The following is a 25710-nucleotide window of genomic DNA, read 5'->3' on the forward strand; positions in this document are numbered from 1 at the left end:
AATTGGGTTGAATTGAATTTTTCAAATTGAATTAAGGACCCACCAGAGCTTGAATTTCATTGCTATAGAGTTGTAACATGCCATGATGAAGCAGATGATATTGATGATGATTATTGTCACTTGGCAAATATTTGTTGAAAGGATGAAGGGGTGGATGTTTCTGCTTCAATGGAAATACCGTGTTTCCCCGATAATAAGACCTATCCCGAAAATAAGCCCTCCCCTTACTGTGTAAGATTCCTCTAAAATAAGCCCTCCCCCCAAAATAAGCCCTATTGAGATTGCTACTGTAGTGAAGGTGATCCCCTGCACTACACGCTACATTATGGTACCCTCTGTATGCACCGTAACCCCCCCACTGTGAAACGCACGCCGCGATCCGAGCTGCACTACGAGCAGGTTACCTGGACAAGACATATTCATTTAAAGAGAGCTATATTGCTGGACATGACAGATTGGGTCCACTTCTTCTGAAGGAAATGGAGGCGCAAGACATCCAGGACGGAATTCAGGTATGGACACTTATGATGATGTTGTTGAAGAAGATGACATGATCATTATTGAATAAAGGTACATTTTTTTGTTCACATTTACCTGTTTATTAAAATTGCTGTCAATGTTCATTAAAATAAGCCCTCCCCTGAAAATAAGCCCTCTGGTGTTTTTCTGTCCAAAAAATAATAAGACAGTGTCTTATTATCGGGGAAACATGGTAGTACGTCTTATTCAAACAGGGGCATTTTATAGTATTTATATCTGTAAGTAGAATTAGCCCTTCCTTACTCTGGAAGCACAATTTAACCATATCTTTTGTGTTCTTATTTATTATGTCACATGTGCAGTAGAGAGGAATGAAGAAGGCTTGCCGTGTTTGAAGGGCTTTGTTTTAGACTGTCAAAGGTATGCAGTAGAAACAAGAACTCTTGCAGTTTTTTGAAAACTCTGGGAAGAAATAGGCAGAGGATAAATTAAATGGTGCAAGTATTTATGGCACTGAGGCCGCTCTATGTGATGGTTTAATTAATGAGCAATTGCGATGTAGGAGATGAAGCTCAGCCATGTCCTTTGACAAGTTCAATATGAAGCCTGAAATACTGTCCCTTTGGAAACAACAATATAGAGGAACTTCTTGTTGTGACCATGGTTGTGAGCATTTTGTCATCTCTGTGGATGTATTCCCTGCTGGCAGAGTGCTCACATTTCTAGGAGGGTCATTTCCCTTTCTGGGTTTTGTCTGAGGGATGACAGATCCAGCTTCAGGATTCTCACCTGGAACATGAGGGGCAGTAGGAAAGAATATCAGGAGGTCTAGCCAATATGATAGAATCATTGACTGAGAGCTAGAAAGGAACCTTTATTAAAGGATATCTAGTCTACCTTCCTTTCTCTTTTATAATTGGAGAAACTTATGCCCAAAGTGATTTGTCCAAAGTCATATGAGTAACAGAGGTAGGTCATGGGATCACAGATCTTGATTTCAAAGGGACCTTAAGGGCTATCAAGTGCAATGTCTTGCTTTTACAAATTTGGATACTGTAGCCTAGGAAAGTCTCATGGATCTTAAGTATCAGAAGTGAGATTTGAACCCAGTTCCCGTGGCCTCAGAACCAGTCCAAGCTTTTCTCTACCACACTGCCTCTTTATTTTTAATTTTCTCAGCACACTGCCTCTTAAGGGTATTGATATAATTGGGCTGTGATTTGACAGGCTAGTTCAGTTAAACAGGTTTGACTAATTTCCTCTCTCCTCCCTTTCTGAATTGACCGCCTGAATTATCAAGTTGTATGATTAGGCAGGAGCAAATGATTAAATGAATTGACCTGCGTAGTCCCAGAGTATACAGAACACAACATCAGTTTGACCCCTCCAGTGATGAACTTGGCTTTAGTTCTCCACTTTAGGAGAATAACAATAGCACAGATGTAGCAGGACCTCAATAAAAAGAGGGTTACATGAATTAGTGATTAAATGAAAATAGACTCACTTTCTTGCCTTTCTCTGAAATTAGGAATTGCCACACTACTGAATGATGGATTATGAGCATCATGGTGTGTGTTCATATGGTGGAGAGGTACTGGACCCTGGAACTGGAGGGAAGAACACAAGTCAGGAGAGAAGCATATAGGAGATACAGGTTAGGCACTAGGGACACAGGGTCATGGGGTAGACTTCTAGCACAGAATGCTTTGGACTAATCTTCCTGCTCACTATTTGGGTCTGATTTTGAGGCACAGTTTTTAAGACTTGTTCCAGGCACAGGAATAACTAGTTTCCTCTCTGAGGGTCCTCCCTTGTGGTCCATTTTTTTCTAGATATAAAAGGAATATTAAAGATTATTTTGTTGAAACCCTCATTAATGCTATGGCACAGTGGATAGAAATCCTACCTCAGAGTGAGGAAGACTAGTGTTCAAGTCCCATCTCTGACACCTTCTAGCTGTGTGATTTTGGGCAAGCGCCTTAACCTCTCAATGTCTCAGGCAACATTCTAAGTCTGTAAACTACAGATCAGGTATAAACCTGTATTGATGGAGGGAATTCCCATACTGGTAATTCCCTATACTGATAAAATCCACAGTGCTGTTCCCCAAACCCCAAACCCACTTAATTGATGCAAACTACATATGCACATTATATTATTAAATTAGCATTCACATTATAGTATACACACATGAAATGATAACTATAATTCTTGAGAACATTTTTTCAGCCTCATCCTATAACTCACAATGGTTTTTTAACTGCTCAGCTGAGATTCTTAAAGTTCCGTGACAGCTCTTTTGATCCTTCAAGAATGGTAATTGGAAATTCTGTGACTTGTAAGAATCTAGCTCATTATCTGAAGATTTTAGTCACTTCCTTACACCGTGATACTTTCTGGGTACTGTTCTGTAGCCATTATGTACGTCAATTTTGACTTCCCAATTAGATTATAAGTGACCCAAGGGCTAGGTTATGTTTCTTCTCTTCATCTATTGATTTCCAGGTGATTTTATTTTTTTTTTACCAATCCCTTTAATGAGTTTAGTTTCTGTTTCAAAGTTTGCCTTTCTTTCCAAAGCACCATTTGCTATAATCTTTCAGGACTACATTATTCATGTTTTTCAAAAAATATCTATTATTTATTTATTTTTAACATTAAAAAATTGAGTTCCAAATTCTCTCCCTGCCTCTTGCCATTTTCCCACCCTTGAGAAGGCTAGAAATATGATATAAACTATACATGTATAATTATGCAAAACATATTTCCGTATTAGTCATATCATGCAAAAATAATAAGAAAAATAAAGTGAGAAAACTATACTTCAGTTTGTACTCAGAGTTCATCAGTTTTCTCTGAAGGTGGATAACATTTTTCATCATGAGTGCTTTGGAGTTTTCTTGGATCATTGTTTTGATCATAGTAGCTAAGTCTTTTACAATTGATCACCAATACAATATTGTTGGTTCTGCTCACTTCACTTTGCATCAGTTCATAGAGATCTTCTCATTTTTTTTTTTCTGAAACCATCCACCTCATCGTTTCTAATAGCACCATAGTGTTCCATCACATTTGTATTCCACAACTTTTTTTAGCCATTCCTACTTGATAAGCATCATGTCAATTTCTAATTCTTCACCACCACAAAAAAGGGCTGCTATAAATATTTTTGTACATATGTCCTTTTCCTTTATCTTATATCTCTTTGTTGTTCAGATCTAGTAATATTGCTGTATAAAAGGATATCCACAATTTTATAGCCATTTAGGCATAGTTCCTAATTGTTCTCTAGAAATGTTGGACTAGTTTACAACTCCACCAACAGTTCATTAGTGTACCTATTTTCCCTAATCTCTTCTAGCCTTTCTCATTTCTGAAAGGTGTGAGGTTGTACCTCAGAGTTGTTTTAATTTGCATTTCTCCAACCAATAGTGCTTTAGAGCATTTTTTTTCATGAAATTATAGATGACTTTGATGTTTTCTAAAAGCTGCCTGTTCATATTACTTGACATTTTATCAATTGGGAAATGGCTCTTATTTTGATAAATTTGACTCAATTTTCTATATATTCAAGAAAAGAGAACTTTATCAGAGAAACTAGGTATATTTTTTAAAATATTACTTCATTATCTATGGTACCTTTGAGGGAAATGTCCCTGCTTATCTTTTTAATTAAGTCTATTTTTTTTGCTTTTGCTTTGTCTGAGATCGTGATTGCTACCCTGCCTCTTTAAAAAAAAATTCTGCTGAGCATCCTGCTCCAGTCCTATGACTTTCTGCTTCATGTGTGACTCTTGTAAACAACATACTTTTGGATTCTGGTTTCTAATCTAGTCTGTTTTCAGCTTCTGTTTTCTAGGTGAGTTTATTCTACTTACATTCATAGTTATTTTCTTCTGTTTATCCTTTTCTCCCTCTTATTTATCCTCCTGAAATTTATGCTCCTCAAAAGTATGTTTTGCTTCTGATCTCTGCCTCCTTTAATCTGTCTTCCCTTTTATCACCCCCTCCCATTTTCTTATCCCTTTCCCCTCCTATTAACCTGTTGGGTCAGATAGATTTCTATATGCAACCAAGTATGTGTGTGTGTGTGTGTGTGTGTGTGTGTGTGTGTGTGTGTACACACACACATACATTCTTCCCTTTTTGAACCAATTCTGATGAGACTGAATTTTAAGCACTGTCTGCCACCTCCCTATTCTACCTTTTTCTTCCTCTTTATTCCTGTACATCCGTCTTTACAACTCTTCATTTTTTTTGAGATCATCCCAACATAATCAGCTCACAGCCATTCTCTCTGTCTCTGTAGATTTTTTTCTAACTGCCTTAATTATGATAAATTTCTTGAAATGACATGTATTATCTTCATATAGGAATTTAGAGTTTAACTTTATTGAGTCTCTTAAAAGTTCTTTTTCATGTTTACCTTTTATGGTTCTTTTGAATCTTATTTTTGAGTGTCAAATTTTCTATTCATCATTGGTCTTTCATCAGGAATGCTTGTTCATCTTCCATTTCATTTATGTCCATTTAATTCCCCTAAAGGATTTTATTCAGCTTCGCTGAGTAAATTATTCTTGGTTGAATTCCTAGTTCTTTTGCCTTCTGAAATATCACATTCCAAGCCTTGTGATAGTAATGGCAATTAAAGATTCCCCTGTATTGGCTTGGTTTTCAAATTGATTGTGTTAAAACCCAGAGTTTGTTGATCCCACCTGTGGGATGGGCTTGTTGATGTGAAGTGAGAGTCCTGAGCTGGGAGGAGCTGGTGAGGTAGATTTAGAGAGACACTAGAGAGAGGCGGAAGATCTTTTTGGAAGCAGCACCTCGTGGAGAGAGAGAGAGACTAAGAGAATTGCTGGTGGCCGCTTTGAATTGCCCTGGACTTTTGAGAACTGCCCCCTGAGCTGCCAAGGACTGAGGAGACATGGCTGTTTTGCTGGTACTTTGTCTGTCTGTTTTGATGTTATTTTGCCAGATTTGTCTACTGGTGAAAGACTGTCCTTTTGTTGAAGAAGTCCTGGAACCTGGCTGTTCGCTAAGAAGGCCTGCGACTGTCCTGCAGACAGAGAGTGAATACTGTCCACTGGTGAGGGACAGTACTGTTGTTGCAGGGGTCTGGAGACTGTCCTGCATACAGAGTGAATACTGTCCACTGGTGAGGGACAGTGCTGTTGTTGCAGGCGTCTGGGAGCCTTTCTGTTGGTTCAGAAGCCCTGAAGAAGGATTTTCTTGTTGTATGTTTACAGAAATCCTGGGAGAGGGCTTTGCTAATGTGTTCAGGGGTTCTAGGACTGTTCTACAGACAGAGGATAAATTCATGAAGGGACTGGCAATGTATCTTGTGGCTTTGCTAAGCCTTGTCTCCCCAGGAACTAAGATTGCTGAGAACTTGCCTCGTGTCAAGATGAAGAAAAGACCTCCATTTGGGTATTAAGTGCTGTGTTTAAACTTGATGTAACTCTGAAGTAGATTCAATTGTGATCCAGGGGTGGGGAACTTTTGACCTTATGTTTGGAAACTAATCTCCATTTGAGAAGAGGGGCTTTGTGGTGGACTTAATTAAGGTATAGCCTAGGGGTGGAGAAGTATTTGGAACAGAGACTTTGTAATTGATTGAATGATTGGAAAGTCCTGGGGTGGGGTAGTCCTTGGAGATTATTTAATCACACTTAGTAAATGCTGTATTTTGAATGATGTCATGTTTTGATCTTCTCTGTTCTTGGTTTGTCACTGAATAAAATAGAGAGCACCTATGCTGGTATTTTGAACCTGGGAAGTTGCCTTCTTTTGGCATTACATTACAAGCCTTCAACTCCTTTAACATGGAACTTGACTAATCTTCTGTGATCCTGATTGTGGCTCTATAATATCTGATTTTTTTTCTAGCTGCTTACAATATTTTCTCTCTGACTTGTTTGCTTTGAAATTTGGCTCTAATATTCCTGAAAGTTTTCATTTTGGTATCTCTCTCAGGAGGTAGTCACTGGATTCTTTCCATTTTGACTACCTTGTAGATATAAGATACTTGGGATATTTTGCTTGATAATCTCTTTAAATATAATGTCTAGGCTCCTTCTTTGATCCTGACTTTCAGGTAGTCTAAAATTTTTAAAATTATATACCTCTCTACCAGGTCAGTTATTTTTCTGATGGGATATTTCATGTTTTCTTCTATTTTTCATTCGTTTGACTTTGTTTTATTGTTTCTTGATGTCTCATGGAGATATCAGCTTGCACTTACCCAATTCTGATTTTTAAGGAATTATTTTCTTCATTGAGCTTTTGTACATATTTTTCCAATTAGCCAATTCCACTTTTTATGGAGTTCTTCAGTGAATTTTTGTGCCTCTTTTACCATTAAGCCAATTCTGTTTTTAAGATGTTATTTTCTTCAGTATTTTTTGTGTGCCTTTTTTTTTGCCAAGATGTTAATTCTCTTTTAATAACTTTCTTGCATCACTTTCATTTCTTTTCCCAATTTGCCCTCTACCATTTACTTTTTTTCTTTAACTCTTCCAGGAATCATTGTTGGGCTTTTTTCTAATTAACATTTTTCTTTGAGGCTTTGGTTATAATTGTTTTCACATTGTCTCCTGAGTTTGTGTTTTATTCTTCCTTGCCATACTAACTTTTCATGGTCAAGTTCTTTTATTGTTGTTAGTTAATTTTTGAAACCTGTTTATTGACTTTGAACTTGATGTTAAAATTAAGCTCTACTGACCTAGGCCTGGAGAGGCATGTTGCTATCTCCTGTTGCCCTGTAGCTGTAAATGCTAGTCCTCATTTTAGCCCTGAACCTGTGACCAGGGTCCCTGCTCCCCTGTGACCAACCACAAAGGCTCCTCTCCACCTTGGAGCATGACCCAGAACTGTGTATGGGAAACAGAGTTGCCAATCAGTACCAGTACACTCAGTGCCTGCAAAAGATCCCCTGTAATTTCTTTCTAACCAGTTGTCCAAACCTCTTCCCCTTTCTTGAGGAGAGTCTTGACCTGCTGATGCTGTCACTTTTGTAGCCGCCTCCAAGGCCCACTGTTGGTGCTGTAGCATGTGCTTTGGGATGGCTCCCACCTTGAGGTCCTAGGCACTTCCTGCCAATCTCCTAAATTCTCTTAGATTGGAAAAAATATATTGTTCTCATCTATCGCTGGTTCTGCTACCCCAAAATTTGATTTGAGGCATTATTTTAAAGTTGTTTGGGCAGGGGAATGTTGGGAGAGGTTAACTGGGTTACCTCTAATCTGCCATCTTTGCTTTACTGTCATTATTCATGTTTACACCTCTCACAGAGGGAACTCTCAATTCCTTGATGTACTTTAGCTAATGGATTCCTTCCTTGCACTTCAGCCACACACTAACATCACAGACCTTGCCATCTATCAGAATTGCCCATTGTTCCTTCTCTAAATAATAATAACTAACATTTATAGAACACTTTAAAGTTTGGAAAGAACTTTACCTATATTATTTCTTTTGGTCCTCACCAAAGCCCTTGAAGGTTGCTGTTGCTATTATTCCCATTTTACAGATGAGGACGCTGAGACTAAATGTAGTAGAGGAATTTATGACAGGGCACACGATTAGTAAATGTCTGAGGAATGATTCAAGCTTGGGTTTTCCTGACTCTCAGCTGGCTCTCCATCTACTATGCCAAACTTCATCTTTTTCTAGTTCTTCCTCTTCTCAAATTATTCTCTAACTTCCTTCAAGTCCCAGCTAAAGTCTGACCTTCAACAGTGAGTCTTTCCCAATTCCCTCAGTTCTAGGGCCTTTCCTCTGTTGATTAGCTAAATTATCTCTATTATATCTTATATATAGCATGTTTGTATGTGGTGGCTGGCATTTTGCCTGCCCCCATTAGATTCTAGGATCTTGGAGAGGAGGAACTAGGTTTTTTTTTCCTTTAAAAAAAATTCCCAGTGTTTAGTACAGTGCCTGGTCCATAATAGGTGCTTAATAAATGTTTACTAACTGATGGACTTAATGTTCCCCAGAGATCTGTTTTTGGCCCTTCAATTCAAGAACAATTCAATTAAACAATAATTTATTAAACCCCTATTATGCAATGGAGATACAAAGACAAAAATTACACAATATTTACCATGACAATACTTAAATCTTCTTTTTGCTCAAGAAACCCTTCATTGGCAATCCCATTCATTCTTTGGCTCCCACTACAAATCTCTATGTCCAGTCCTGCCCTCTATTCCAAGCTCAAGGTTTTCATCCTAGCTCCTTAGAAACCATCTCTAACTGGGTGTCCCTACAACATATTTTGATCAATAAATTCCAAAACAAATTTATTGTTTACCATTCTAAACTGTTTCCATCTTTGCCGTCTATAAACAGGGAATTATTTTTTATTTTCCCTTTCCCTCACTGCTCAAAATAAACCCCTTCCATCTAAATCTTCCTCTCTGCTCCCACTGCCCCTAGCCTAGTGCCTCACCACCATCTACTTGAACTGCTGCAATGGCCTTCTTCAGGTATTTCTGCTTCTAGATTCTCTCCTAATCTAACCTTTGTGCTATTTCCAGAACAGTCTTTCTTATGTGTACATCTGACCATCTATGTCACTTTTCTTTTAAAAATTCTTCAGTGATTTCTTATTGCCTACTGAGTAGAGGTGTTTTTGTATAATAGAAAGGGGTGCTGGGTCTGTACTGGAAGACTTAACTTTAGAGTCTTAGCCCTAATGCTTACTACCTGTATGAGTCTGGGCAAGTCACTCTAACTTGTTAAGTCTGTTTCCACTTCTGTGATAGCAGTGAACTGGAATTAATGATCTCACAGGTCCCTTCAACCTCCAGATCCCATAATCTCATTAAATTCAAATTCTGTCTGGCATTCAAGGATCTTCTCAATCTGAAAACACCCTACTTTTCCAGCTTTATTTAACATCACTCCCACTTTATATATGTGGAGGTATATGGTTATATAGCATAGTAGATAGACCAGGGTTTAGGGAACAGGGATTCCTGAGTTCTGATCTTGACTCAGACTTTTTTTTTTATCTGTGCAACCCTGACCAAGTGGTTTAACCTGTTAGCCTCAGTTTCCATGTCTGTAAAATGGGGATAATAATAGCACCTTCCTTATAGGGTTGCAGTGAATGACAAATGTGGTAACATATGTAAAATGCTTTTTAAACTCTAAAGTACCATGTGAATACTGTTGTTATTATTATTGTTGAGTTGTTATTGACTCTATGTTCTAGCTAAGCTCGACAACTCTTTGGTCTCCTTTCATGAAAAACAGGCCATGCTTTTGTGTTTCTGTATCCTATCCTATTTCATGCCGTTCCTTGTGCATGGAATATCTTCCCTATTCATTGTTCCCTACTGGGTTTCTACCCCTGCCTTTAAGCCCAAACCATTTACATCCCTTATAGGAAGTGTTTCCTGATTTCTGTGACTGATCACAATCATAGATTTAGAATTGAAAGAGACACTCATGACCATCTAGTTCAATGCTTTATTTTAGGGGTAAGGAAGCTGTATCCCTGAATAACTGAGTGACTTTTCTATGGTCACCCACAGGTGGATGCAAACTCAAATCCTCTGATACCAAATATAGTGTTCTTTCTATTTTTAGAGTGTTTCCTGCTAGGTGGCACAGTGAATAGAGTTCTGGACCTGGAATCAGGAAGACCTGAGTTCAAATCCAGTCTCAGGCATTAGCTTTGTGACCTTGGGCAAGTCACTTGATCCCTCTTTGCCTCAGTATCCTCAGCTGTAAAATGCAGAAAATAGTACCTGCCTCTCAGTGTTGTTATGAAGATCAAAATGAGGTGTTTACAAAAGGCTTAGCAATGTCTGGCACATAGTGAGCATCTAATAAATTCTTTTGCCTTCTCTTCCTTTCCTCCTTCCTGTTTCTTCACAGAACCCTGGTCAACTGGAGAAAGTCATGCTAGAAAGAATATTTCATTTTGGTTGCCTAAGGACACGCCCCCTGCTCCATTTGGTTTTTCCTAGCTCAATTTGGCCCTGGGAAGTCTTACAGGTCCAGCACGAACAGGGGCTCTGCTGCTTTGCCTAACTCCCATTGTGAACTTGGGGGGAAAACACTCCCCTCACTCCTTCTCAATGCTGTGCCTGTTATGGCTATTCTCTCTCAAATTACTTATTTCATCATATTTTATATTCGCTTCTTTTTACATGTTATTTTGCCCCAGTAGATTATAAGCTTCTCGAGGGCAGAGACAGCTTTGCTTTTGCCTTTGTTTCCCCAGTACCTGGCACAATACTTTACACATAGCAGAAGTTTCATAAATTCTTGTTGAATTAAACTCAATCCACTTGGTTGTATGGATAAAGGGGCCTAGAAGAAATCTAAACTACATAAAATAAACTTTAGGGGGCTTACAGTCCCCAGCTTCTGAAACAGGAGTCTTGCTCTGGGTATCACCTTCTCTCTGAGTGGTTGTGAAGAGTTTGGGGAAGTTAATTTGATACTCACATGGTGATTGTCCACAGGCGTGCTGAATCCACAGGCAGTGGGGACATGACACTATTTGGATGTGTGTGCTAGGAAGAAGTTCTCCCATTAACTTTAGTCTTGTGAGAATGAGTGCTTTCCTTATTTGTTAATGGTCTTTAAGCCCTTGGGTTCGGCCATCATCTGCTTGGAGGAGTTCTAGAAAGAGGTCAAGATGAAAGAGAAGGCAGACCAATATCTCCTAACAAATTCAATTTCAGTTCTATGTCATTCATGATGAGAATAATTGAGAAGAGAAACACCCTAATAATAGCTTACAATTAGAGTACTTTAAGTTTTGTGAAGCGTTTTACATACATTATCTCTTTTGAGCGTCAGAGCTACCTTCTGAGGTAGGCTATGTTCTTATCCCTCAATCACAGATGAGTAAATGAGGCTTAGAATAGTTGAGTGACTTCCCTAGGGTCACGCAGCTAGTAAGTATCTAGGCTGGGATAAGAGTCCTAGGTTTGGAGTCAGGGAGTCCTGGTTTAAATCCTCTCTCTGAAACAGACCAATATCATGGTGATCTTAGGCAAGTACTGATCTTACTCTTTGGGCCTCAGTTTTCCCATCTATTAACTGGTGATAGTAATCTACCTAGCACAGAGAGTAATTGAGAGGCTTAAATGAATTAATCTGTGTATAGTGTTTGATAGTCTCTAAATTATTTTGTAAATACCAGTTATTATTGATATTGTTACTATGTGTAAGGCTTTGCATTGGAAGAGACATGTTGCTTAGATAAGGAGTAGTCCCTGTCTCAGTGGACCTCATGGTTTAGTAGAGGGATACAGATAACTAGGTTACTCTACACATGTATGTATACATATAGTCATATATGTGTATGTATGTGTTGAATGAAGCACATGTGTATGCATATGCTTGTGCATATGTATATGTGTATGCATGATTCATCAGCACAGATATACATTACATATACTACACACATAAAATATGTGTGTATACATGTATGTACACATACAGATATGTATGTGTTTGAACTTGTGATTTCATTGGAATAGGGAAATTCTGGTGTTGAAATACCCTCCAGCAAAACAGATTAAGAACTTAACTGTAATTTATAGCTACATTGAGAAGTACAACCGGTGAATTAGAAGTTGTCTTATTTAGAAGGCTCATCATTGGGGCGGCTAGGTGGCGCAGTGAATAGAGCACCGGCCCTGGAGTCAGGGGGACCTGGGTTTGGATCTGGCCTTAGACACTCAACACAAAAAATAGCTGTGTGACCTTGGGAAAGTCACTTAACCCCAATTGCTCTCCCCCCCCAAATATATATATGTAAAAAGAAGGCTCATCATTGTATGGAAGTGGCCTTAAATTCCCCAAAACTTCAGCAGGAGAACTGAAGTTCTGACCAGTGTTACCAAGATGTAATGAAGGAGGATCTTCTAAGGGCCAGAATAAAGCAACACCATCCAAGCGAGTTAGAGAATTTGTCCCTGGATGATGAAAATGGACCATTATTCCTAGGTGTGGCTGCATTTGACTGTGGGCATTCTGATGATTCAGGAAGAAATTAATTTGACCAAAAAACTGAACATGCAGTTGAATTCTATCCTAATACTAACTGCTCAGAAAGGGATATTTTGAATCTGTGCATCCTTCTGTTTTTATGTGTATGTGTGTATACATGTGAGTATACATGCATGTAATATGTATATATGTGTATGTATTGGCATACACATCTATATTGTATATGTATGTGTGCATCTATCTATTAATCCTAAAATTAGCTCTAATATTCAAAGAAAATCTAGTAGAGAAACATCAAATTACAATAAAAATGTAAAGGTTTCAAGTATGAACTTCCCCCAGAATTGTATGGCTGTGATCCTTGTTAAGTGACCTGAGGCTCATTAGCAGATGGCTGACTCTCAGGTGATCACTTTTTAACAGTCATAGTAATTCATGAAACATGGAGAGATTGTTCTTTTCATCAGTGGAGGACGAAGTACTCACTCTGCTAAAGTTGTGGAACTTCAAAGACTCAAAGCAAAAATTCAGCATCATTTTGATGTGGGAAATCACTTGAGAGTCAATTTGAATGTCCCCCATTATAGCTGTGTATCAGTTTGAACTGACATGATGTTGTGTGATATGGTAGAGAGATGATCAACTTTCCTCTGACACACACTAGCTGTGTGACCATGGGAAACTCATTAAACCACTCTGTGCCCCAGGCACAGACTTGTGTGCTAAGTCCTAGACTAATGAGCTGGAGGGAGTCTCTTCATTGGAATTGCTCTACGCAGAATGGAATCATAAGCCCTTTCCATCTAGATCTCTAGATATCTGAATATTTAAAATTAGGTAGTTCCAATTTGTTTTTTTTGGGGGGGCAACTGAACTTTTTACTTTATTGCTTTTTGGAGAGCAATTGGGGTTAAGTGACTTGCCCAAGGTCACATGGCTAGTTTTTTTGTGTGTATGTTTGTGTGTATGTATGTGTGTGTGTGTGTGTCTGTGTTAAGTGTCTGAGGCTGGATTTGAACTCAAGTCCTCCTGACTCCAGGGCCAGTGCTCTATTCACTGCGCCACCTAGCCGCCCCAAGAACTTTTTACTTTTAATTTTTATTTTACTGTTTTGTGAAACAGTGATAGCCCACTTCCCTTTAAGGTGAAAGAGAGTGTGATGTGTTGGAAAGAACATTTGGAATGAGAATTAAGACTGAGTTTGTGTCCCAGCAATGCTATTTCTCAATTCTATGACCTAGGACAAGTCGTAGACTCTTTAAGCCTCATTGCTTCAAATGTGAAATAGATAGAATCAAGGGCCATGAAAAATTATGCAAATAGGAAGAACCCAATTATTTACTTATTATTGGGATTTTTAATTATCTCAAGAAAATGGAAATTTATAATAACAAAATTAATTTTATTTCACTATAATTTGGACAGACAAATACAGGCAAATCCACCTTTTAGGTGGAGAGATGTTAAGAAATTAAACAAGAAATGCTTGTCCTGAAGCATTAAGATATTGGGCGGCAAGCTGCAGCTTCCTACCTCTGTGACCTTCAGCAAATCACTTACTGTGTCTAGGCCTCAGTTGTCTTCGGTGTGAAACGAGTCATTCTGGTGTTCAGCTCCCTAGTTCAATTTACATGAGGGAGGAAGGCAAAAGTGTAACTAATGTCTCACCATTGCAACCTAATATTGTCTGAGGGAGGGAGGTAGAATGAGAAAAAACAAAACAAAATAAAACAAATCAACAAGGGAACATGGGTGGCCCCTGCTCACTTTGGTTAGGGTTCTGATTTCTACTAGACTCTAAGCTGTTATGATCCCTTCATGTCCTCCTCCTCCCCCCAAACTTGGCCCCAGCCACAGCTCTGAATTCTATTCCTGCCTTCTTACTTTCCTTTCTGGTTCTGGTGTTTTGATGAATTGTGACTTGACCCCATGCATTTCCTGCTTTTTTCTCTCATTACTTATGACCATATCCACTTTCCCCAGGAGGATTCTTCTCTTGACCCTGAGTTGTTGCCGTAAGTCAGTTTCAGACTGGATACTGTGTTATTTGTTCTGTACCTAAACCAAGAAAACTCCTCCTCTGCTTTCTACCCCCACGTCTTTCTATCTTTCAGCAGAACCCCAGAAACCACAACACTGCAGCAAGGGTCTTCAGAGAATAAAAGAGCTTATATGGCCCCAGTGAGGAAGCATAACCAGAGACTTTTAATATACCCGGATACATCCTGTTTCCTTCCTTTTCTTATAAGAGCTAGGCATCTGTTGACTCTTATTGGATAATCCAGATTTTCATGAGAATGGGGGAAGAGTTATATTCTGATCCTAGCACATTTCTTAGGGTAGATGGATACACCCAGCCATAGGCTTCTGCCCTATCCTGAGCCTAGGCTTTCTCCCTTTATCAGGATTATTGGGGTGATCTTGCTGTTGAGTCAGGTTAACTACCCCCAAATTGTACACTTAACCAATTCTCAGCTGTACTTATTCTGAATAGCCAGATTTATTGAACAGACCAGTAATAGAGACTTTGTAAGAGGTATGGGAAGAAAGCCTATATAGAAGTTTTATATGGCTTTTTCCCTCCCCCAGCAGAGCCCTGGTACTATTTGTTAAGAGGAATAGACAGTTATGACCCTTTTGCCACCTGGGACCGTCTTCCACTCCCCTTAATATTTGTTGTGCTAGACCAGCTGGCAGGGCCAATGCTGTTCACTGGATTGGACCTTAGAGAATGATTCACACTGATCCAAATATTGGAAGGTGAGGAATGGAAATGGGCCTCCTAGACCCAGTACAGCTGCAAACATACTAGGTCATTATGTCTTTTATTCTCTTCTATGTCCCTACCTTCTTTCAGAGGTTTATGAACTTTGTACTATAAGACTTGTTGGGGTGGTTTGGTGGCCATCTCTCTCAATGGCATCATCATTTGTTTCTACAAACTTGCCTTGTATATGGAATCAATCCACATCATCTTGTAGCACCTAAACCGTTTATAGATGTTCCCTAAAGTGGAGAACCATCAGTTCAAGAAGGAATAGTTGCAAAAGAGATAATGGAAGAGGAGATTCTCTTTTAGGTATAGGCCTTCAATGATTTCTGTGGTTCCTTCCAACTTTGAGTTGATGATTCTCTAAGTGGGAATTTTGGAGGAGTGGCACATAATGGTCTTGCTTGGAATCTATTCAGTCCTTAGAAGGTAAAGTTTACATTGTAGTAGATAATGCTGGCATGATGGAATACCTTGTGGAATGCTGCCATCATTTCACCCCCAAGTTTTCTGCTCTGATGACACTATTTGCTGACTTATTGAACCACTTACCTCAAGACTTTTTGGTGGGTCCCATGGGTGGTAAGAATAGTCCATGCCCTTACACACTTACACACTGCTTTGCTTTCATCTCGATGTCCTACTCCCATTCGCAGAAATGGTTCATCATGAAGACGAATTGATGTATCCAATATAATGGTGTTGGTCATTCTCTCACTCCTACCATTCTTCCCAGTACCCCAACCTTATAAATAATTCTCCCACACTCCACGCAATTCTCCCTACTATGGAAAGAGTACAATACGGCGGAATAACTTTGAGTGAAAAAGTCATTTTGAGTATTATAAGTACCTAAATTAACTACAAATGATATATTAAGGAAGATACACTCTGCATACAAGGAAAAAATGATGAACAGAAGTATGTATAGAATGATTTTAAACATACATATATCTTTGTGTGTAATTGGTAGCCATCTCTAGGGTGGGGGAAGGAAAAATTTACATGATAACATTTAAAATGAATAACAAGTTATACATAATAGATTTGCAGTTTCATGTACAATCATCTTTTTATTATACTACTCATGAAGGACAAACAACAATGTTATGGAAAAGCTGTTGTATTTCATAAATAAAAAATAAAAAAAAAGAAAGAGCTATCTGCAGTCAGAGATTCATTTGAGGTAGGAAATAATCACCTGGAGTGAGCATGGCACTCCAACATTATCCATTCTTTCTGTAGCAATATGGAGTACCTCAAAACCACCTGGATGTTTGACATTGCCATACCTATCGGGCATTATTTTTCATGGTCTCTATTTCATCATGATCTATATTCTAGGATATTGCAGTTTGTGGGAGTAATAGAAATGCAAATTTAAAGATCTTCCCTTCCCCTAGGCTAAAGTGCACCTGGAGCCTGGGGTGGGAGGCTTGTTTTTCAGTAGATACTTTTTGATTGGCCAGTGGGTCCAGAAGGTTGTTACATTCTCTGACCCAGGAGAAGACTATATAATTCCTGATGTGAGGCTTTGCTTTGGGGCTCACTTTGAGAAGTGTTCTGTGATTTGATCAGATGAGACTCTGGGAAGCTGTTGTTGAGAGCCCCCCGGCTTAAAAAAACCCAGATGTTGATTTGGTATGGATGTAATGGTTGGACAGTTTGGAAACCTGTCTACTTGATCTGTTTCTCTGTCTTGATAATTCTGTCTGTATACTCTGAAGTTCGGGGTGCTGACCTTTTTCCCCTGAACTAGGTAAATGATACATATTTTACTGATTAAAGTAAGCTTGTTAACCCATTCTGAGTTGCTTTCCTTTAACAAAGCAGATCTAAGAACCAATGTTGGCAGCCACCCTGGGGAAACTGGGGTACTTGCTGATACAGTGGGCAAATGCACTGTTGTGTAAACTAAAATTTGGCCCTTCCTACAAATCAGAAAATTTAATTTCAGCTGAACCTGTGACTTCTGATCTAGTAGTCATAGATCGGAGATGCCCAATCCATGATTTGTGTGCTTTGTCTGCAAATTAAAGACAATAGACTTAGGGGAGGAAGGGACTTTAAAGGCCATGGAGATGAGGAACTGAGGCCCAGAGACTTGCCCAGAGTAATCCAGTAATTAATAATAATTACCAGATAGTAGATAGTAATTAACTCAGATTGGATTTGAACTTGGGTCTTTCTGAGTTTTTCTGATAGAGGCCAGAACCCTACCCATCACAACATGCTGGAAGGTGAGTGATATACCACGGGAAAATGAATTGCAGGAGATGTGGATACCTCACCAAAGAGGGGTGGGGACAGTTGTCTGTATTATAAGTTAGCACAAAACCCGCACTTAATTCTAAGTTCACAGGGACCATATCGCCACGTCCAATACTTCATAGGCTGGAAGGGTTATGGGTCTGAGGAAAAAAATATGGGATCCTCTACTTAATATGCTTATTCCCAGAGTTGGTCAAAGCCTGCCACCAGTGTTATATCACCAATCTTCAAGATCCAGAGAGGAATTCTTTAAAGAAGGATGGTAGCCAGGTTCATGGCAACCTTGCCCTAGCAAGCAAAAAGTGGACTTAAGTAGCATCCTCTCATTAAAAAAATGTTCTTTTAGCATGGGAAGTTGTATCAGCCAAACTATCATCTTGCTGTTACCTACTGACTGCCTTTGTCAGTGTTTGCAATTCCAGAAGACTTCCTGGCTCTGACTGGCTACTGTTAAGTATTTCCTTTCCCTTTGGGCTTATGTTCTGTTCAGCTCTGGCCTGACATGATGCACCCTCTAGTTTACTTTTTCTGATTAAGACTTGGATTGTGATGATTTTGCCTAGAGGTTATTCTTTCTTCAGACCATTTTGATTGTCTTAATTAAACCTCATCCAACTAAGGACCCAGGACAATCTAAGTGATTTATAAAACCCTTTAAGACAGTGTGTCATAATTCCCCAAATCTTAAGAATCACTACCATTAGAAGATTCATTAAACTTCTGGTCACTAAGTAAAATTGGAATGCAGACCTTTAGGATGCTGAAAATAATCCCTGAAATTGAGGTTATTTTATTTAAGGTCTGGCAAGGGGTAACCTAGGGTCACCTCATTACAAATCTGAACAAGATAAGTAATTGTCTCCCTAAATTTTGATATATTTATTGGTTTGGGGCACAATATTTTATATTATTTTAAACTTTATTGATGACTTTTGTTTTTATATCATAGTCCTTTCTTGATCTCTCTCCCCCTTGCTAGTGGATTTTGTAGCAAAAAAAACAAAAACAAAAAACAAGCAAAACCAACCAACATGGTGACTGAATATAAACAGAATATTCAGCATTCTGTACCTGTAGTTCTTCTCATTTCTACCAAGAGAAAAGAAACCCTTTTGATCTGTTCTTTAGGGCCAGGATTGATTATTACAATTAGTTATGTTTTGGCTTCCTTTATGTCTTGTTTTCATTTGCATTATTATGACTCTAGAACTGTGAGCCTATGAAATTATGATCCTATGATCCTTCTCATTATGGGACTACCATCCTCCTTCAGAGAATGTCTCTATGGAAAATTAGGCCATGTTTGGTGATATAGCAGTGCTGGAAGACTTTAATGCTTCTACCTTCTCAACTCTACATCAGTTTATAAAGTCTTTCCCATATTTCTCTGAACTACTCTTTATAGAGCAAAATTTTCTGTCATATTTATATACTATGATTTGTTCAATTATTCCCCAGTTAATGATCACATACTTTGTTTATAGTTTTTGAAGCCATTAAAAGTGTTTTTTTTTAATATTTTGTTATAATAGGGAGCCTTTTTGTCTTTGACCTGCTTGCTTTGACCTATATGCTTAGTTGAATTAAAGGATATAAGCTAAGTGACCTTACTAGCACTATTTCAAATTAATTTTGAGAGCAGTTGGATCAATTCACAGCTCTACTAACATGTATTTATATGCCTGTTTTTCCTTCCAAGACAACCCCTCCAACACTATTTCTGTCTTTTATCGCCTTTGCCAAATTTGATAGTGTAAAATTAAATCTCAGAGTTATTCTAATTTGCATTTATTTTATTATTAGTGATTTGGAACATATTTCATATGGAAGTTGATAGTTTGCTATTCTTTTTAGAGATATTTATTCATATCCTTTGATCAATTTTTCTCTTGGGGGTATAGCTCCTGGTCTTATATAAATTGGCAGCTAGCTGGTATAGTGGATAAAATGCTGTTCTTAAAGTCAAGAAAATCTTAGTCAGAATCCTTTTCTAGTCACTTACTAGCTGTATGAACTTGACTTAACCTCTTCCTGATTTAGTTTTTTCATCTTTAAAATGGGGATAATAGGAATACCTACCTCAGAGGGAATTTGTGTGGATTAAATGTGGCGGTTATATGTAAAGTGCTTTGTAAACCTTAAAGTGCTATATAAAGGTTAGTTATTATTATTAGTATCACATATATATGTATATGTACATATATGTATATACATATTTTTTAATCCTTTATGTATTTTGGATATCAGGATATTGTCTGAGATATTTATTACAAAGTTTTTTTCCCCATTGTAATTTCTCTATTCTAGCTGCATTGATTTTGTTATTAGAAACCTTTTTTTTGCTTATGTAGGCTAATAGCTATTTTATCAACTGTTATTATTTCCTCTTTAATTGGTTAATAATATACAGTATTTCTAAAGTTCTGAAAATGCTGTTGCAATTATTCTCCAAGTTTTAAAATTACATGAAATTTTATATTTAAATAAAAAACCAAAATTTGGAACATAGTGTTCAATGGGATTTGAGTTCTTTTAATTCAAACCCCCTTTAATTCTTGCTTTTGTCATTATTTCTTTTAGGATTCTAGACCTCCTTTTTCTTCAGATGAATTTTGTTATTATTTTTCTAGTTTTTCAAAGTAACCCTTCCATACTTTGATATACTACTAAATCTTTAAATTAATTTAGTACCATAATTTTTATTTTGTTGCTATAATATGATTACAAAAATCTGTCTCCAATAATTTATTATTATTATCATTACTATTAAAAATAAGAATAAAATTCTTTATTTTTGGAGCATCTTGTAGTGGTATTTGAGTATTGATTGTGTCTTGATAGATTAAGTCCCAGGTATTTTATGTACTGTGTGGTCACTTTGGGTTGAATTCCCCTTTCTACAGTTCCTTCTGATTTTTGCTAGTATAATATAGGGTTTATTTTGTTTCTTGATACTTTTTTAAAGGTAAAGCTAGGATTCTCTGATTTTACTTATAGGAGATTACATATACACAAACATACACACATCACATATACGCACACATACATATACACACATATATTGTATATGCCTATACATATGTGTGTGTTTGTGTGTGTAAGCTTTCCCATTTCTATCATTTAGGGTCTTTTCTTTCTTTTGTTTTAATATGAGATTTTTATGTGCTTCTTTTTAGGTCATAACTTTTGTGCAGAAGGACCTAAGTGTGGCGAAAATTCTGAGTGCAAAAACTGGAACACCAAAGCTACCTGTGAATGCAAGAGTGGTTATATCTCTATCCAAGGAGACTCTGCATACTGCGAAGGTAAACACAACACTTAACACAGCCATTTCAGTGAAACCTTCTGAGAAATGTAGTGTCAAGTGCAAGATTAATGGAAAGAAACTGTCACAAAACTGGAATTTTATGTTGCTCTAAATGAAGATCTCTATGGGATTGCCTTGGCATACCTGAGGTGCCAAGCAGATGGAAATGCTGTCTTATAATAATCCAGTATCTTTATATTCCTTAGTATTTAATCCTCTTTAAGATAAATGTAACATAACTGGAGGTAATTCAGGAAAGATAAAGCAATGAGAGAATGTGGGAAGTAGATGAATATCTGTGTTCTGCTATTACCTGTCCCCATGATTGTCAGCTAAGCCAAGAATATAATGTAAATCAATGTCCTTGGGATGATGATCAATTCTTTGTGTTCCATGAAGAATATCAATTGAATACAGCCTGTTGTAGGAAGTATTCCTTTGTGGTTGTGATATTAACTGTCTTCTAAATTTTTTACATCTCTGTGAGGATGATTCATTGCCATTATTTTTTCTAGGGTTAGCTTTCTTAATATCTAATATTAAGGACAGAAACCCCTAGAGTGCTCTAAGTAGTAGCCAAATGCTTCAGTTTCTTTGGCACCTTTGTTATTCAGTATGGGTTTGATGGTTGAAATAGAAGATCCTTAATCTCAAAGGTCTTCAGGTGTGAAATGGGCAAGCCCTCCTGCTCAGCTTCAGGTACTTGTTTGACAGTCTCCTTTCCCTTGGAGTGGTGGAAATTCTTTTATAACTTTTTGATTCCTGTTTTAGTGCCCTGACAAATCCAGGGATGATCCAAAGACCATCTCTTACTGTGGTAAATTTGAGATAATTCTTAGTCACTGGCATTATTTCAGCACTGGGGCCCAGTTGGAAGAAAAAAAAATAAGCCAAGCTAGAAACGGCTATAATTTACTGTATGGGTGGAGCATATAGGCTTAGGAGTATCTCAACTGTAGTTGGAAGGTGTATAGTAGGAATTGTCCCAACAGGAGCCTGGAACAGTGGTTTAGGGGAATCTGGCAGCAGGTCAGAGTTCTATATTCTTCCATTAGGAATGATCAGATAAAACATGACCAATCCATTAACTTCTTCCATTTTCTTGATTAACAAAGATCACTGTAAAGTGGATTGAAGTCATCAAGCAAAGCTTCTCATGGGAAGACAGTCAGTGCTACAAGTCAAAGTACTGGCAGTGGGCATTCCACCATAAAGAACGGGACTCTGCAGCAGGATTTTAGCCTCTAAGAGGACTTGAGGAAACAAGACAGGACTCTATGGGCCTAAAAAAGATCCTAGAACTCAAATACGGGAGGAAAGACAGAGGTACAATTTTTGGTACAAGTAAAAGTCATAGGCTTAGTTGTAAAGAACAAGCTGCATATAGATTGAATTTTTTGAATTGTTATATAGAATTAATGGAACTAAGGATATGGATGAAAATGAAGGCATTCAGCTTATGGTTTAGTACAAAGCACACCAGGACTGGAGGCAGAAGGTCTGGGTTTGAGCATTAGCTCGGCCACTTATTGCAAATGTGATCTTGGTAAGTCATTTCCCTTCCCCAAGTCCCAATTTGCATACTTATAAGGTGAGGTTGTATTAGATGATATTTAAGTTTATTTCCACCTTTCAGATCTCACGATCTAGGAGTTCTTGCCTTTCCACTGACTGATAAATTAATTGGTCCCAAAGCCTGAGAGGTAGGTGCAGTTGAACCACAAGGCAAAATGACCACAGCTGTAGAGTGGGAATGATAGAGGGGAAGGTAGTTCATGCGAGCCCAAATAATCATGAGAGTGACTATGGTCTTCCATTGGGAATGATAAGATAAAACATGACCAATAAATTAATCTCTGCCATTTTCCTGATTAACAAAGATCACTGTAAAGTGGATTGAAGTCTTTAAGCAAAAGTTGTGTTACCCCTCATCAGGTAGGTTGTAAGGGGGATTCTTCAGGTCTAGATGGTATTTGGTTTCCCTTCCAAATCAGAGATTCTATGACTTAAAAGTAATTCTAATTTCTAGTATCTAAACCATAGAATTCTATCATAGAACTGGGATTTCGAGGCATAAGGTATCTCTGCCGCCATCTAGTCCAGCCCATTCATTTAATAGATGAGGAAACTGAGGTTAAGGGGATAAGTGACTTGACCAAGGCCATACACACATATGAAGGGGGATTTGAACATACAATCTGCTCTTGTGATTCCAAAGCCAGTATTATTTCTACTCTACCAATATGAGTATAATGGATGGGTTGGCCACATGAAAATATACTCTTTCTGCCCTGGATAAAAATTGCAAGGGCATATTGAATATTCTCAACTGCACTGGATGTTTGTCTAATGCTTATTTAATATTTATTGTTGCCAATATTGTTGTGAGTTTCTTACCATTTTCTCATTATAACCAAACTCTGTAGTGTCTTGTTCTTTCAATAACTTAACACATCTCCTGAGGATTTTGCTTTGGTTAAAGCCTTCATGATGGTTATTTTGAAATTTCTTTGAAAATTTGTTTTTCTTTACTTTTATCACTTAAGCTGGGGATAAGTTCCTTGTCTGTAGCATTGTTCCTACTATTTCATCTCTTAAGAGTTTCTCCAACTAACTCTAGGTATTGTAATGGCAATTGATGCATAGTTGTACTTCTTTCACCTTTAGTTTTCTTGGTAGCTCAATTTTATAGATTTATTCTTGCTTACAGAGATTTGTCTTTTGGCAGACTGATCCCAACAGGTTTTAGTTTTGCCTGCTAGTCACTAATGTTCAAAGTTCTTCTAATATTTTTTGCTAACTCTCTTCTTTCTCAAGTATATACTTTTTTTTTCAATTTTGATACTTTTATGACTCCTTGACCTCCGAAATGTGATTACCAATCTCCTAGTGTTCAATACTTTACATTAATGTAAAATATTCACTTTTTGAGCTTTTATATTTTTTTAATCAGAAAATTAATGCCAACCTTACTTCAAAAGAATCATGACTTTTGGTGTGGGTATTTATTCTACTGAGTACATTGAATTTAGATTCATAGATATATCATTAGATGGGAAGTTGGAAGCTTTCTAATCCAATCCATTCTCTCTCTGCCTCTACCTTTTTTTTAAAGGAAGAAACAACAGATTTTATTTTATTTTTTTTTGCTCAACGTCACACAAGTAGTAAGTGCCAGAGGCAGGATTTGAACAAAGGGTTTTTATTCCAGAGCTTGAGCCTTCCATACCTTAGAACAGAGCTCCTTAACTTTCATTGTTTTATGGTCCACTTTGGCAGTCTGGTAAAGTCTATGGACTACTGCTCAGAATAATGTTTTTAAATTTATGAAAAAAAATACTTAAGATTACAAAGGAAAACAAAGGGTGGTGGTAGAGTCAAGATGGAGGAGTAGAAGCAAGACCTCCCCGCTGCTCTGGCTTCCACCTTCCCCAATCCATGTAAAAAGAGGACTCTAAACAAACTTTGGAGCTAAAGAACCCACAAAATGACACAGAGAAGCTAACTTCCCACTGAAGACAGGCCAGCAGGCCAGCAGGTAATGGCCAGCGCAGGGTTCTGGGAGCCGAGCCCAGCCCCACACTGAGGCTTTATCCCCAGGCCAGCCACTGGCCAGAGAGACTCCAGATCAGCAGCAGCTGTGGTCCTTTCCAGATTTATCAACACATAGATGCGAAGGACAAAGTGAGAGGTCAGTGCAGTCTGGACTTTGGGACCCAGTAAGTGGGAGTGCATGGCTTTTGCCCCGGGGAGAGAAGCCCCTGAGATGCTGGCACAGCCAGCCAGCACCAGGTGGCAGTTTCAGCTCCTGGCCTGCAGAGTGTAGGGGGACCAAGCAAAAGTCTGAGGGGTAATTGCTCTGGCTTTAACCATCTTGGATCTGGATTGCAGTCTAGGCTGGAGGTCCTGGGGTGTGTGTCCAGCTTGCCAGAGCATGTGGAGACCTCAGAGAGGGCACCCATCTAATACCGCTGGCAGCTTAGAAAACCCCAGCATTTGGGACGAAAACTCCCCTGTCTGGTGGCAAAGTCCTACTGTGGCAAAAAGCTGAGGGGTCAAGTGACTGAGGGGCAACATGACCAGGCAAAGGAAACAAAGCAGACAGAAGATTCCAACATTAGACTCCTATTGTGGGGACAAAAAGGAGCAAAGCATGGAACAGGAGGAAGACAGTGAAGTCAGCACTCCTGCACCAAAAGCTTCAAAGGAATATATGAGCTGGTCACAGGCCATATAGGACCTTAAGAAACAGATAAGAGAAGTGGATGAAAAATTGGGAAGAGAAATGAGAACAATGCAAGAAAATTATGAAATGAGAGTCAACAGCCTGACTGAGGAAAATAACACCTTAGAGAATAGACTAACTCAAATGGCGAAAGAGGCACAAAAAGGCAATGAGGAGAAGAATGCCTTAAAAAAGCCAAATTTGACAGATGGAAAAAGAATCTCAAAAGTTCAATGAGGAGAATAATTCCTTCAGAATTAGATTGGAGCAAATGGAAGCTAATGACTTTATGAGAAATCAAGATGCTGTTAAACAGATCCAAACAAATGAAAGAATAGAAGGCAATGTGAAATATCTCATGGGAAAAACCACTGACATGGAAAATAGATCCAGGAGAGATAATTTAAAAATTATTGGACTACCTGAAAGCCATGATCAAAGTAAGAACCTAGAAATCATCCTCCATGAAGTTCTCAAAGAAACTTGCCCTGATGTTCTAGAACCAGAGGGCAAAATAGAGGTTGAAAGAATCCACCTATCACCTCCTGAAAAAGATCCCCAAAAGAAAACTCCTAGGAATATTATAGCCAGGTTCTGGAATTCCCAGATTAAGGAGAGAATATTGCAAGCAGCCAGGAAGAAACAATTTGAATATTGTGGAAACACAATCAGGATAAC

The 25710-nt window shown here is 38.2% G+C and overlaps 1 protein-coding gene across 2 annotated transcripts in view; it reads left to right on the forward strand.

Moving 5' to 3' along the window:
- Positions 1 to 25710, forward strand: part of NELL1 (neural EGFL like 1) — a 922880-nt gene that overhangs the window by 222797 nt on the left and 674373 nt on the right. For both annotated transcript variants that reach the window (XM_069091288.1, XM_069091290.1), the window contains exon 12: positions 20677 to 20805. In XM_069091288.1, the coding sequence (XP_068947389.1) occupies positions 20677 to 20805 (129 nt within the window). The remainder of the gene's footprint in view (positions 1 to 20676; positions 20806 to 25710) is intronic.

The sequence above is a fragment of the Petaurus breviceps genome, unplaced genomic scaffold (genome assembly GCF_028583685.1).
Source record: "Petaurus breviceps papuanus isolate PSGF00001 unplaced genomic scaffold, PetGlider_PUasm1.0 188, whole genome shotgun sequence".
In the NCBI taxonomy this organism is placed as follows: Eukaryota; Metazoa; Chordata; class Mammalia; order Diprotodontia; family Petauridae; genus Petaurus; species Petaurus breviceps.